This window comes from Alligator mississippiensis, chromosome 5 (genome assembly GCF_030867095.1).
Source record: "Alligator mississippiensis isolate rAllMis1 chromosome 5, rAllMis1, whole genome shotgun sequence".
Lineage (NCBI taxonomy): Eukaryota > Metazoa > Chordata > Crocodylia > Alligatoridae > Alligator > Alligator mississippiensis.
The window spans coordinates 23426336-23442558 of NC_081828.1; the positions used below are offsets into that span (position 1 = coordinate 23426336).

The window sequence follows — 16223 nt, forward strand, 5'->3', positions numbered from 1 at the left end:
TCTGTTCAGGTCCCTTCCAACCCTAGAAACTATGAAACTATGAAATGATGTGGACAGACTGGAAAGAGTGTTGTGGAGTACAGCAAAATGATTAAAAGCCCGGAAAGCATGACTTATGAAGAATGGTTGAAAGACCTAAGGATTCTTTAGTCTGGAGAAGAGAAGACTGAAGGGGGATTAGATAACATCCCTGAAAAACCTAAAGGGTCATTATAGAGAGGATAGAGATGGCATTTTCTCTGTGGCTGTAGGGAACAGGACTAGGAGCAATGGACTCTCAAGATGCAGCAGAAGAAGTTTAGGTTGGAGATTAGGAAGAACTTTCTGACTATGTGAGTGGGTAAGCACTGGCACAGGCAACCTAGAGAAACTGTGGAAGCTCCATCCTTGGAAATTTTCAAGAGTAGATTGGACAGACACTTGGCTGGGATGGTTTAGTCAGGGTGATCCTGCTGTGTTGAGCAGTGGGCTAAACTAGATGAACTTGTGAGGTCTCTTCCAGCCCTACTTTTCTCTGATCCTATGGTCTCTTCACCAAATGCTCTATATTAAATGCAGTGACTTTAATTAGGTCAAATATTTCAACTATGAAATAGATAAAATAGTTAGAGGCCATAACACTATCACTTTTCTGTTATAATTTGCTTGTTTTTGTTGTATTCAGTACCAGACCAAACATTAAACTCAAATCCAAACACATTCCCAAAATTATATTCATCCAGGCCAACAGGCTGTTGGCTCTGTTGATGTCAGACCATGTTGGATTCATTTATGATCCTGAAAAACAGGCATTCGTGTTCATAACATTGGCAATTTATGGTCTGCTTTGCTATCTTTATTTATTTCATACAGTTAAAGGCCAGAAGGCCAGATTATTGGGTCTGAACTCCTGTATATCACAGACCATGATGTTTTACCCAGATACCTCTAGATTAAGCACAATGACTTTATCTAAACCAAAGAATTTCTGTCCTCAAGAGTGTAAACCAATGGTGTCCAAACTTTCTAGAATGTGGGTCAGAAGATTTGTGTGGGGTCAGTCAACGGGCTGGATTCCACATGTGGGATTGGTCAGTGGGCCTGATCCAGTGCAGGATTGGCTAGATTGAGCCTGTTCCCCCAGCCCTGCACATTCTGGATTGGGCCCCTCTGCCTTGGCTCCATGTGTGCCAGATCAGGCTCATTGCCCTGGCCTGACCCCAGTCCCATATGTGCTGCATTGGGCCTGCTGCCCCAGCCCAGCCCTTCATATGCTGGGTTGGGCTTGTCACCCCAGCCCTGGCCTCATGTACAATGGATCAGGTCTGTCATCCAGTCCCACATTCCAGCCTGATCTGGCACATGGGGTCATATCATCTGGCTGCGGGGTTAGGAAATGTGGTGGTGGGGAAGCTGTGGCCACGTTAATTGCCTCCACATCCTCAACAAATTTCTGGACTTGTGGGGAGTCTTGCAAGCCAGATGACATGGTCTGACCTGCGGGCCAGATCTGGCCTGCGGACCACGGGTTGAGCACCAGTGGTATAAACTACTGTGCCAGAGACCAAGAACAGAGGTGCCAACAGTGCTGGAAACCCCTAGCTGCAGTGGCAAGGAACTGATTAGATGAGATCTTACCGTGTGATCCTGGTGGGTGAGCCACATGCTTTATTGCTGAGAAAGACAAATCCCCCAAGATGCTTGTCAGTCTAACCCAGGGGAAAAATTTCTTCATATCCCTAGATTTGGTGACCGCATAAACCAGACAACCTAACTGACACCTGAAAGCACTGGCTCACCCTGTTCAGTTTCCTGTCTCCAACCAGGGCTAATCTCTGCTAAAAAAACAAAACAAAACAAACAAAACAAAAATCAAGCCAAAGTAAATACTGGTATTTGTAGAAAAAAAAAATATTCCTCACCCCAGCATGGGGGAAAACCAGAAGCATGAGATATGATTTTAGTCAATGCCTTAATGCAAAGCTGCAAGTGTGACATGCAATGCAAGTAATTCAATTCTCTCCAGGGCCATGTAGTATGGAGATGAACAGGGAGACTAATATCCACCTGTAATGAAGACAGAACAAACCACCACAACCACCCAACCCTGCTCTTGGCACACAGACACATGTTGAAGAATTTCCCCAAAAGCTGGGCATCAAAGCATCTCTTTTAGAAAAGATATCCAATCGCACCAGGTGATGGTGAGCCTCCCCCACTCTCCACCCTACATCTAATCAGGTAAGCCATTCTAGAGTGCCTGTACACACCATGGGTTTTAATCCTCATTAAATTAAATAGGTTTATAAAATTTAAACTTGTTTATTTTGGAGTGTCGCATTAGTGTTTGCACGCACTAAGTTTTTGAATGAACTAAGCACGGTCCCTTGGCCAGTGCTGCAGGAGAGTGGGATGGTCCAGCACTGCCCTCTGGCCTGGGCACCCTGCCCCCAACCCTGTGTCCTTGCCTTGCCATGCAGCTGTGGAAGCAGGGAGCCAGCAAATAGCACAAGAAAAAAAAAGCAGAAGCAATTCAAAAGGGTGAACTACAAAAAAGTTGCAGCACCATCTGGTGGACAAGGAGGCTTATTACACGTCTTTGAGTGTGTGTGTGTGTGTGTGTGTGTGTGTGTGCGTGCGTGCATGCATTCAACAAATCCATGGATGCAACACTTCAATTCGTGGTGAGCCAAACTAAATTGCATCCAAGAAGTTTTACTTTAATGTGCCATAAAGAATTTTAAAGCATCCAAAAACTCACTTGTGCTAACAGTCAAGCCGTTGCAGCACAAGAAAGGGCAAAAAAACATGATGTGTACGAAGTCCCCTAATGCCTAATTATCTTGACTACTAGTAAATCATGCCATAATAAGAATTTTAATTTATATAACTTCAAGATCCAGCCACTGGTCTTGTTATACCCAGTTCAGCAAGGTAAAAACATCCTCTGTTATAGTGTATGTTTTCTATGTATAAATACTTATATACAGTGACTACTTTCAGCTTTCTCTTGGACAAAGTAAATAAGTTGACTTCCTTATGTTTCACACTGTAAGACTTTCCAGCACTAGGATCCTTCTTGTGGCTCTCCTTTCATTTCTAATATTTTTCCACAAAATACCAGAACTGCACACAGTATTCTAGTGGGAGTCTTACCACAGTCCGTGAACATAAGATCACTTTTGTACTTCCATATTTTTAGGGTTTTTTCCTTTCATATATGTTCAAGGTTTTTTTTTGCCACAGCCTTGCAGTCAGGGTGCCTTCTGAGGCAGTTATAGGTATTAACTTCTCAATCCTCTTCCAAGTCACCACTGTCCAAGACAATGTCTCCATCCAGTCTGTAGAATCTTCATTCCTGTTCCCAGGACATATTATCTTGCATGTGGATCTATCATTATCCAGTTAACCAAGAGGTCCAGATGGCTTTGTGAGAGTAACCTCCTCATTTGCTTAAACACCAACCTTGTGAACTTAACTGGGAGAGATTTGTTGATAAAAATATTAATTAGTATTGAGCAAAACCTGATTCCAGGGGAGCTGCCTAACTCATGGATATCTATCTCCTCATGATCATCTACACTTTGAGACATCAGTGAACCAGCTACGGTGTACTCTCTTAAAGCCATATCATATGAGGGTTTGAATCAAAATGTCATATGGTACCAGATCAAATACCTTAGACAAATCCCCCTATGCAACCTCAAATCGACCAAACCTGTAATCCTGTCAAGTAAATGGGATTCAAAGTGGATACTTTACCTTCTGGGTTACGTCGGGCACCTGCTTTTACCTTTTACCTGTTACTGTTTGCTGTTATTCCCAGAGATCCCCAGGGCTTTAGTAACATTTAGGGAGTTGGTGCTCAGTATGTGCAGAGGCAGTCATGGAGGGCACTCACCTCAAGCCTTGCCAGTGCCACCAGTGCAACCCTGCCAGTCTTGCAGGCAGGGGGAACCAGACACTGCTGAGCTGGGAGCCGGACACCAGCAACGACCTGGCTCACTGGGTCCAGGAGCCTTGTCCCTGCTCCACCGCCAGCCACGAGCCCCCTCCCCTCCTCTTATCCTGGAGGGTCCTAAGCAAGGGCTGGGGTCGGGGGCTGCCAAGGAGAGGACACAGGACCCGGCTCCCGGCGGGGCTGCAAGCGCGGGGAGACCCGGGGCCCCTTGAACTTGGCTGGCGTCCCGCGTGGGGCCAGGCTGCCCCGGCCGGCGCGCGCGTGTCCGCGCGAGGGTGTAAGAGGGTGTAAGAGCGCGTGTGTACGTGTGTGCGCGCGAGCGCGCGTGTGCGGGGGGCGTCGCTGGCTCGCCCCACGGGCGCTGTGAGTGGCTCCCGCGGGCGGGGGAGGGAGGGAGGGGAGGGGAGGGAAGGGGCTGGCGCTGCCTCCCGCCGCCAGGCTCTTCCCCGCGGACCGTCCGCCGCCGCCTGGGGAGCGCCGCGCCCGCCGGGGACACGGGCGACACCGGGAGCCCCGAGCAGAGCGGGAGCGGAGCCGCCGCCGAGCCGCCGCCCCGCTCCCCGCCCGGCGGCATGAGCACCTGCGAGGCCAAGGACTACCTGGCCCGGAGGGAGATCCCGCAGCTCTTCGAGGTGAGCGCGGGCTGAGCGCCCGGCTGCGGGGAGAAGGGCAGGGACGGCCGGGAAGGAGGCAGCGGGAGCGGGAGCGGGGGCGGCCGAGCTCCGGGCGCGGCTGTGCTGGTGCTGGTGCTGGTGCTGGCGCTGCCCCGGCCCGGCCCGCTCCAGCCCCGGCACGGGTGCGGTGCCGCCGGCTTGGCCCAAGTTGCAAGCCGGCCCCGCGCTGCGGTGTGTGCGAGCGGGCTGGAGAGCTGCTCCGGGCTGGCTCGTGCCTCCCGCTCCGTGCCCGCGGGAGCCCGGGGAAAGCCGCGGCGTTAGTCTGGTCGCTGTAGCGCGGACGCGGTGGTTGGGAGACGCCTCACAGCAAGGGCTGGGGCTGGGGCTGGGGCTGGGGCTGGGGCTAGCCGGGAGTGACAGCGGCTCCCAGCCTAGGGGAAGCTGAAGAGAATGGCAAGGGCCCCCAGCACATCCCGCTCGGCTACAAGCGCCTGTCAGCCTGGGACACGTCCCCCGGGAGCCGCCACCACTTGCCCGGCTGCATAGGAGGGGCGGGGGGCACCCTTTTTGTTGACCTTGGCCGGGTCATGCCTCCTCCCCACTGCTCTGTGCGCTGCTGTCATGCAGACATCTTACGGGAGGGGAACTTGCAAGCGACTGGACCTCAATGGTCCGTTTATTCCCAGAAGCACCTAAAAGATGTCGAACTCCTATCACCTGCTGGGTGACAGCTCTCAGGACCATGCCAGTGAAGGAAGAGTGCTTAAAACATGTTGTCTCCCATAATTAGTGCATTCCCATGAGCAAGATGGCCGTGGTCTTTCAGAAAACGATGCATTTTGTAGATCTAAGCAGCAAAGTAGACAGCGTAAGCTTTGGGGTAAATCTGGTTTGTCAACCAGGGATGTAGTTCTAGAAAAGATTAAGACAAACTTGATACTCTTTACAGCTTTTGTTTTAGTCACTAATGGACAAAAATAAAGCCATATCTGAAAGCCTCATATTCCACATAATATGTGTGACATCAACAGTCCTGCATTCCTTGCATGCCCCAAGCTTGAGCTCCATTGGAGGTTTTGGGTGTGGAGGCACAGCATGCAATCAAATTATATTCAGGGTACTGGTTTCTGGTTTCTTTCGTAACCTTCGCTTTATACTTTACTCTTGGATATTGTTTCAGAGTTTGCTGAATGGACTGATCTGTTACAAACCCGATGACCCAGTAGAATTTTTGGAAAGCTGTTTACAGAAAGTGAAAGAATTGGGAGGATCAGAGAAAGTGAAATGGGACACTTTTGTTAGTCAAGAGAAGAGGACACTACCCCCACTTAATGGAGGGCAATCCAGAAGATCGTTTTTTAGAAATGGTAACGTATAACCTTCAGCTGAACATTTTATATTTCGACATAATATTAGACAGTTTCATTATTGCTGCTAAAACTGTATGAGTAAATACGTTACTTTGTGGCTCAGTGACAAATGAGATGTTACACGTCATGTCCACAGTGAAAAATTATAGGTCTAAAATATTCACACTCCAAGTTATTTATGCAAATGTACAAGTGACTCACAGACAGCCAATCTTGAAGTGGCCATCCCCCCCTTTCATTGTTTTCACACTCCTTTCAAGGGGTTTTATTTATTTCCTTGGGTTTCATGTTTTGGGGCCTTTTTTTGGTGGTTTTATAGAGTAAAAGGCCATCCCCCCCCCCAAAAATTGTGACTCCCATGAAGCAGCAGGGAAAGAGGGAATAGGTGCATTAATCCAAGCAGTGGGGCCTGGAGACACTATGTCCTTGACAGACATAACAATGCAACAGGTGTTGGGGGAAGTGCTCTAGAATGAATGCAACCTTTACTAAGACTTCAGAAAAGGTACACCTAGGGCTTACTCTGAAGGTTGAGAGGCGACCTTGTGGCTGCCTATAAGTTCATCACGGGGGCACAGAAGGGAATTGGTGAGGATTTATTCACCAAGGCGCCCCCGGGGGTTACAAGAAACAATGGCCACAAGCTAGCAGAGAGCAGATTTAGACTGGACATTAGGAAGAACTTCTTCACAGTTCGAGTGGCCAAGGTCTGGAACGGGCTCCCAAGGGAGGTGGTGCTCTCCCCTACCCTGGGGGTCTTCAAGAGGAGGTTAGACGAGTATCTAGCTGGGGTCATTTAGACCCAGCACTCTTTCCTGCTTATGCAGGGGGTCGGACTTGATGATCTATTGAGGTCCCTTCCGACCCTAACATCTATGAATCTATAAGTGCAAGTATGGTGGTGTTTTTTCACCTTCCATTTCCACAGCCACAGCACTTCTGAACATGCTATAGTTGGCTACCATTACCCTGCTAAATGCTGAATGTGCTGCCTGGTAGAAGAGGGCTTTCCCTGCATCTTCTTTAACACAGCTGCACAAAGGGCATGTCTACACATTCATTAACGTGCAGCTGTAGTTACTGCGCATTAAGTTTAGTACTTTGTTAACCAACTACTAAATCAATGTGCGGTAACTCATGCTACTGCACAGTAGCACCAGCGCACAGATTTTTAGTGACACTTACTGTGCAGAAGCCTAATACTACCGTGCAGTAGTGTATTAGCAGTTTTTGCCTGGCACGTGCTGCGCAATGTTATTAGGCTATTGCACAGTTAGTGTCTCATGTAGACGTGTCCAGACAGACATAATTTAACCTTGCATCATTGAATCTTGAATCATATAAAAGTGGATTCCCTCCAGGATCCTATTACACAGATATTTAGGCAAGTCCTTATGCGCTCCATACTCATTGATTTGAAAGGATTTGTGCCAGCTAAGGGTCTGTCGCTTTATTTTCTGAGCCATTTATTAATCAGTGTTACATATGAATTTGCTAATACGTGAAGAAATTAATTACAACTGGTGCTTCTCACTAAATCTACATAAATGTCACATTAGCCCGTGCATTTCCTATATTTGTAACATTAATGATCAGTAATTAGCTACTCTTCCAGTTGCCATAGTTATTCCTGCTGTCCAGCCAGCATTTCACTAAATTAATGAATCAAGAATACCATCTGATCTCTGTATGCAACATGCACCATCAGAGATACCACTCTTAAAATCATGGGGCCCAGAGGATTTGCAGGCCATCCCCTCAGAATTTAAGTGTTGCTGTTGGTCTGGAAGTCAGACTTCCATTGGAGAACAAAAGGTTATTTACCACAAATAGAAGCGTGTCAATTTAAATGGATATCAAAGGGAAGTTATAGTATGAAAACTTGTGGTTTTAAGCTGAATAAACCAGCTGAATAGAGGCATGAATACCAAATTCAGTAAGTAATATGCCTTAAAAATGTTAAAGAAATGTTGTTTTCATTATATTTATTTGTGATATGTTGTAATTCTAAACTTGTTTCATCCTCATTTAATAAAAATGTATAGACGTGATTTAGACTGTGCTATTTATTACACCATTCTCAGTTTACCTGACTTTTTTACAGTGATGCCTGACAATCCTAATTTTCCATATCGACGCTATGATCGACTCCCTCCCATCCATCAGTTCTCCATAGAAAGTGACACAGACCTCTCTGAAACTGCTGAGTTAATTGAGGAGTATGAGGTATTTGATCCTACAAGACCTCGACCAAAAATCATCCTTGTCATAGGTATGAAGGCAAAATGAGTGTCAATGTTTTACTAGCTCTTATTATTATTCCCTTTGCCCTGATATTGATAATGTAAATATATTAGATTCCTACAGTATTTTAATATAATAAACATTATTAAGATTTGAGGGGGGAAATGTGATTCAGTGGCAGTCTCAGTTTCAGGTATGATGGCCAGATAAGAAAATAGAGTTGTCTGCAGAAAAGGAGCTTTCTTTAAAATTAAATGAACTATATCCCACAGAAAGAAAATATTGATCTGATGTGTCCTGCACTTAAAACTCCTTGATCAGTTGATTGTTCAGCACATCCAACTTGAGTGAAAGTGTACCTTGTTAGCCAACTACTTTGATAAATTCCAGCATCACACTAATATACAAGTCACTAAAACACCTCCAATGTAAGTTCAGATAAATAGTTGACCTGCTGGGCAAAAAGTATTTGCATTTCAGTTTTCTGGGTTAGGTTATTTGTCACCTGTGTATATTTGCATGTACTAAGAATGCCTGATTTCTGCCTGTCACATCAGGACTTGATAATTGGCCTTGTTCTACACCTCTAATAATTTATATCGTGTGGAAAATGCGTGTAGGGTGCCACCAAGTCAGAGTTCTCTACTCACAAATATTTTGTTAGGTTTTTACACCTGCCATTTCACCTGATCATAGGTATAAATGACTATACAAGGTGCAAGACACTAAAAAATCAGATTCTCAATCTGTAAGGACTTATTTTATATTAAGGAACAGAAGATAGAGCCTTCCTAAGAGAAAACAGTGCATATTTTTCTCTGTGATATGCTGCAAGAATTCTGAAAATTGTCCATTATAGTCCGTAGTCCAGGTAAATTCAAGATGTAAATGTGCAATACACATAAAAGAAAAGGCAACACATTTTCATAGTTATTGGTTCACACAGCTCATGGGCCTGGTAAACAATAGGATGTTTTCATCCTGTCCGCATTTCTTTCTAAAACAAACACAAGGTAAAATCCTGGGCCATTTGAGCAATTTAATTTTAATTAGATGGAGAAGTAACTCTTGCCTTTCATTCATTATGTTTTAATAAGGAGTTAGCTTGTATTTCCAAAGGGGATAAAACTAGCTCCCTTCTTGTGACCATAAAAGACATTTGTGCATTAAAATCAACATGGTTCCATGGCATTAAGACAATGAATAAGGATTAGATGTAACCAAAATGCACAGAGTGGCATTGGGGTACTCAGTGGGTACATCTACACATTCAGTTACTGTAGCATGATAAACTCTGGTGCAGTTCATGCCAGGGTTAATGGCTCCCTAGCACAGCATCCACACGTGTGCCTGGAACTGCAACAGTCTGAGCCAGAGTGGAGCAGCCCCAGGCAGGCAGCAGGCTCCAGGGTTAGTCCTGGCCTCTAGGTCGCAGCCAGAGGGGCTGGCTGGAACACAAGAGTGCCCAAAAAGCAGAGCCATGTGGCTAGGCAGCAAGCAGGGGTCTGGCCCCCTGCTGCCTGGGGTGACTCGGCACAATTTATGCCTGCATCAGCATTTACACATGTGTTTAGATGCAGTTATTTTTGCCATCATAAGATAGCACTGTCCTTGACAGTACTATCTTACAGCAGTGGAAATTAGTTTGCTGTGGTCTAATAGTGTTGCATGTATAGACTGTGATGCTTTACACTGCAGCAAATTAGTCTACTACACAGTTAAGCGCACATGTAGATGCACCCAGAGTGAGCCAGTGGTGAGTAGATCTTGGGGGCTGTGACTATCATCCTGTTTCCAACCTATGCAGGGAATTATGCAAGCATCCAACAACAGCTGTTTCAGCCATTTGACTGAATTACCCCTAAACTGAACTGTGCAGCTATCTGTCCCATAATATGAACTGAAGATGCTTTAGCATATGAGGAGTTTAACAACAATTACTGAAAAAGTTAATTCTAAAATTAAACTTAGCATGAATGGCAGAGTAAAAATAATAATAAATATGTCAAAGAAGAAAGAAAAAGAATGGACTATAAAATGTCTTTGTTCAGTAATAATCAGCTCTAGAAACAGCAATATTTCTAGAGTACAGAAATACTGGACAAAAAATATGTATTGCATAACTTTCAGCTTGCATAAAACACTCTTTCAAGCCTCAGTCCAGTAAGTAACTTGAATGCATGCCTAACCTTAAATACATTATTAGTCACATTGACTGCTGGAAATAAATGGATAAGAGAGGCATCTTCATACAAATATTTGGTGAACAGTTGATTCATAATCCTTTATCCTGGGGTTTCTTTATTGCTTCCACCAAGTCTTTTATATTGTCTCATCTTTGTAGTTAGCTAGCTGGGTTTAATGTGAAGGATAATTATAAAAGTGGGTTCCCGCTTTCTTTTCTATTTTTACAAAAAGACCTTTAACAGGTAAAGATACAAACAATTCACTGTGCTATTGGATTTTAGAAAAGTCAGATGGAACCAGCCAGAAACCAACCATCTGACTCAGTGAAACTTTCCTCTCCAAGATCTATTATACTAGAAAATAAATTGTGGTTTAAAATGTGTCTACTATCATTTTTCAACTAACACATTTTTATTCACTGGTGTAGAATGGATTCAGCATCTTTAAAAACATCTTTACTAACTGCGATCAGCACTATGGTGCTAACATGTTTTTAAACAATACTTAAAGCATTTTAGTTAATACTTTCGAACAGCATTTCTCAAGTTGTGGGGTATGCACCCTTGGTGGGAAGGGTGAAAGGTTCCTGGAGTGGGTGCAACTCTCCATACATGTGCAAATCACAAATGCTGCACATACACAAAAGCATCAAACAAACTTTGACAGCTGAAGTGGATGACATTACCAACTTTACTGCAATAGGGTATAAACCCCAAAAGTTTGGGAAATGCTGATTTATAAAAATAACATCTATGCCAAATCCCCATGATTGGGAACGTGCTGTTTGCGGCGCCACAAAATTTCAAAACCTTTTGAGGTGCCACAAAATTCATGTTAATCTGCTTGCCACGCTGCATATTTGGAGTGCAGGGGCAAAATTAGATACTGGGAAATCCCAGTACCTAATAAAAAAGCACACACAAAAAAGTGGCACAGTGTATGTGGCAGCAGCGTGCACCACCTGAAATTAGAGCCTGGCCAGCCAGAGCCACACTCTGGCTGCTGGCCAGGCTCTGCGTACCTGGATTGCTGCCACTGCAGGCCCAGGAGGCCCCCAGGACCCTGAGTAAAGCTGCTGGGGCCAGCCCAGGTGCTGGTTCCAGCCTCCTCTATTCCACCCAGGGCAATTTGCCGTGCGCCACTGGCATGCCTATTTGTACCAGGAGAATCGCATATGCATGCTCCTAGGAATTCACCCTTATTGTCCTGCTCTAGTCAAGGTCTGAAGGATGGAGCTAAATGGAGTTTGACTGCAACAAGCTAACATCTTTTTTAAAAGGAGTTAATCTAGCTGTGGTGGAAATCTGATTCATTTCTGTTTTTATCTTGCATGTTAAACAATATCAACTAAATTTAACCTGAGATAGTTCATGTGTAAAGATGGCTGAAAATAAAAGCTAAACCAGTGCACTTTTCTGTGTAGACCAGGTCACAATTGAAACCAGTAATCTAATATATTTTTTAAAACAATATATTTTCCTCATCTAGATATGCTCTAAGAGATACCTTAAATAAGCATACATTTCTCTTTAGTAACATACAATCTTCAGACAAAAATAATTTTTAAAAAGTAGACTCTCTCCTTATGAACACTTTTGTCAACAGGGCTGTGCAATTCACCGTTTCATTTTGACTTTCGTTTCGCTGTGTCGATGGGACAGTTTCATTTCGAGTTCCATTCCGTTTCATCAAAACTGTTTCGCTGTTTCAACACTGTGTCGACATTTTGCCCATTGACTATAATGGGGAAGCACAAAACTGCCTATAACTTTTTCGTTTCTTTCCTGATTCAGATGAATCATGCAGGGATGGTAACCCCTTCTGAGACCATGAAGCCTGCCAAGCTTCAAGGGGATAGGTGGAGGGGTTTCTGGGAAACTGCACCTCAAGCTGCTTACAAGCAAAACTTGTGGTGTGTGACTGTGTGGGTGTTAAGGTGCAGCTGTTTTTCTCTCCCTCCCCCAGGTCACTGGGATTGGAAGGGACCTCAGGCAAGGATCACAGTCACTGGCCAGCCCCACATGTCAATATGAGAGCAGTCTTTGCCCCCTTCTCCCCCCTCCCTCACCTTAGTTTCTGTTTCCCTATAAGCAAAACCAGCTTTTGAGTGCCCTCTTTTTATTTTGAGGCTGTTTCAAAGCCTTTCATTTTGTTTTGATTTTGCTGTTTTGAGCTCGAAACAAGTCAAAACAGCATTGAAACAAAACACCCGGTGAAATTTTGCACAGCCTTACTTGTCAACTGAAGTAATAAGTTAAGGAACTTGGAGCATCAGAGCTTCAAAGGTACATGGAGAAAATAAAATAAATAATTGTTTCCCATTGGAAATAATTTTGTGCTATCCCTTTTCCCCTATTTTATTCTGTAGATTTCTCCATTTTATCATAAATCAAAGCTTAGTATTGGGGGGGAAGCATTTTCTGATTGACAAAAACTCAATATAGGTGATACTTGTGAACATATGATAACTAATAATTAGTGATTTTTTTCTGCTGAAAGCATAGAAATACTGTATATTGTTCATTTCTGTTTTGCTGTGTTTAATGGCAAAGGAAATCTTTCCCTGAAGAGAAGTGTGAAAACTGCTTCAGTGCGGAGGACTGTACTGACTTCTTCAGCAATTCTGTAATTTTATGTGCAAAGATTATATTTTTCCAAGCACTAGCTCTCTCTTTTTTTCTGTTATCTTTTGCAGTTTTGATGGAATATGACAAACTGTTTCATCTATCTCTTTTTATACCAGATATAATTATTAATATTTATTTTGTCTATTCATTATTGGTCTATTGCAGTAATTTCAAGATATTTTTCATTCCCCAAGTTAAAGGATATTGAATTGACTGCCCCTTCCTGGCTGTTCTGTATCTTTAAGCATCTTGAAGTGCTTTAATGCTAAGTTATAAAACCTTTCTTTTAAAGCACTTCCACCACTATCCCCCTTTTTATTCCCAAACTCACCCAATCCAGGGACTGGTACCAGTAAAAACTATGACAAGTCATAATAAAACACACAAAATCACTTGTTAATTATCCATTGATGTAAACAGAACAATGTTTTGCCAGCCTTCTTCAGACTTAGTTTGCTCCATCAAGTTCCCTACTGTGTTCTATGACAAGATCTAATATTCTAAAAATGGCAATAGCTTTCTAAGACTTAGCCATACTAGCATACAAGAAGAAGGATCTTTTGCAGAAATCTTTGTTAATTTAATAAATCCTCAATAAATATGGGACCAATTTGGAAAATATAAGGCAGCACTATGTTATTCCTAGGAACTAATTTATTTTATCCATCATATTAAATACAATAGTTGCTTTAACTGTATTGTGTTCCTGAAGAGGGGTAAAACCAGTTTTGAGTAACTCTTAATGTTTCAGTGGATCTAAAGTGTATGTTTTTTGACAGAAAGTCATTGCAAGTACCAAGGTACAGTTATTTAACATTTTCATTTTTAGGAACTGCACAAATTCCTCAGATGTATTTAGAAACAAATTTTCATAGGCATATTTCTTGGGTAATTCCACTGACTTCAGTGGGGTCCATTTAAAGATAAAATATTGCCTTACTCTCCAAAGATATTAGAATATCTGACTCTTCATTGTGTTCATATAGTGATAGCTTCTCATAGCATAAGTGATCTGTTGTTTTTCTTTCCTATGCTAGTATAACTCAGGAATAAGTCCACTTTAGTACTAGCAGAAGAGAGGTAAATAAATGGAGAGTCTGACCCAGAAAGAGAAAACTTATCTTTTTTTTTTCTCAGATAGATAATTTTGAAAAAAACTTTGTGCTGAGTCCTGGAATAGATCCATTTATTTTGACTTTGTAGAAACTTCTAATCACAGGACAGCTACAGATCTGGATTGGATAATAGCTTGGAACACTGATATTGGTGGCAAAGGTTTCAAAGTCAATTTAGCATACCAAATGAAAGTTAATTTTTCTGCTTATATTTAACAATAGGTGGCCCAGGAAGTGGGAAAGGAACACAAAGTCTGAAAATAGCAGAACGTTATGGATTTGAATACATATCGGTTGGTGAATTATTAAGGAAGAAGATCCATAACACAAGCAGCAATAGAAAATGGAGCCTAATTGCTAAAATAATTACCACTGGAGAACTGGCCCCACAGGTACAGCAGTATTAAGAATATCTTGATTTGATATTTATTGTGTAAAGCTTCTTTTTTGTTTGTTTGTTTTTAACCAAAGATGATTTTTTAACTATTTCTTTCCATAAAAGGAAACAACTATAACTGAGATAAAACAGAGATTAATGCAGATCCCTGATGAAGAAGGTATTGTTATTGATGGATTTCCAAGAGATGTTGCCCAGGCAATCTCATTTGAGGACCAGGTAAGAGAGAGTTTTTATTCTTAAACTAATTTATGTATATCAAATGAGTGTTAAGCCTCTTGAAATTAACACGCAGATTCCCCAAAAGACCAAATGTCATTCTTAACTGAACATTACTCTTTAAATCTTTGCAAAGGCATAATTACAGGTTGACAAAAGGTCACTCTCTTGGCATATGCCGTAGAGCATGAAGACGGAGTATTCTGTAAAATGACAGTGTGATAGTATAACCAATAATTCTAACCTCCTGCTTCTGTAATAGAAATCTTCCCAAGATCAAGGAGAAAAAAAATTTAGCCTAACAACTAACATTTTTCATACATTAATAATTTAGAAAGGGGAAAGAGTTGTCCTTTAATATTTAATTGTACAATTTAAATGTTCATTAAAAAGAACACATTTTAGTCAGTGCATTTTTTCACAATGGAGGAGGAATGGTCTTGACATTATTGTGAGGTGCTGAAAAGACTGGAACAAAAGCTAGCATTAAAACTGAATGTATTTTTGTGAGCCAACTTACATTAAAAAAATGGCCATCCATTTTTTTTTTAGAAGTAGCTGCCTGTTAACCTACCTAGTTTTGCTTATAATAAAGACAAAGCTTTAAGAGTAAACTGTAACTGTATTCTGTTATGGCCACAAGCAAAGATTACAATTCAGTGTTGAATTTCTAGAGTGCCCTCCAAGCAAAATATTTCAGAGTGCTCCACAGTCTCTAAAGCATTAATTATCATTTCTGCACTCTGAATTCTAAGTTGACATTGCCTAGATAGAAGTAACAAAAGAAAGCAGACTAATGAGGCATTTTATTATTGCTCTTTTATAAGGTATGATTCTGTGTAGAGTTCAGAAAATTGAATTGAGAAAATTAAGGGAAACTGACAAAATAGTTATTATGAAAAATAGTTGATGGCTGCCAGGTACATTTTCTCATAATTAAGGAAGGAGAAGATTGTGGTTAGAGTTAATTATTTTAAAACCTAAAAAGGAAGAGAAATATAGGCTTATCTTTTGACTCAGTTTTCTTCTTCAGTAGACACTTTTATAAAGCTCATTTTTGGTTCTACAATATTGTCCTTGGGAAGAGTAGAATAACAGGAGACGGAGGTAGAGAAACAGGTGGGAACTAAGTTATGGAAATTATTCCTTCTCCAACAATTACCCCATACACAATACTGCCCTATGGCCTATAAACCATTTAAATCTCACTTAATATCCACATAGTGGGTCCACTTCCCTTGGGCATTTATACATCTACTTTTCTGTCATGTGATGTGCCAGAGATCCACTGCTTCCAAGCAGACTTGATTAATCGAGTCTTCTCCACATGCACACTGAAGTGAACTGCGCTGCACCTCATGCAGTTGTATAAGTGACAAAATGCATGTCAGCACACAGAAAGTGGCAGTGGTGCGCTTTTGAAGTAAAGCACCTCCATGTGTTTTAGTTCAAAAGCGTGCTGCTGCCATTTACTCAGCGCTGATGTGCATTTCGCCGCTTATACAACTGC

The 16223-nt window shown here is 42.4% G+C and overlaps 1 protein-coding gene across 2 annotated transcripts in view; it reads left to right on the top strand.

Moving 5' to 3' along the window:
- The first annotated feature begins 4375 nt into the window (after positions 1-4375).
- AK5 (adenylate kinase 5) overlaps positions 4376-16223 on the top strand; it is a 168044-nt gene continuing 156196 nt past the window's right edge. The window contains exons 1-5 of one of the 2 annotated variants that reach the window (XM_019489096.2): positions 4376-4572; positions 5735-5921; positions 8029-8196; positions 14320-14489; positions 14600-14713. In XM_019489096.2, the coding sequence (XP_019344641.1) occupies positions 4513-4572; positions 5735-5921; positions 8029-8196; positions 14320-14489; positions 14600-14713 (699 nt within the window). In that variant the 5' untranslated portion in view covers positions 4376-4512. The remainder of the gene's footprint in view (positions 4573-5734; positions 5922-8028; positions 8197-14319; positions 14490-14599; positions 14714-16223) is intronic. The other variant, XM_014593846.3, reaches the window with a different exon arrangement.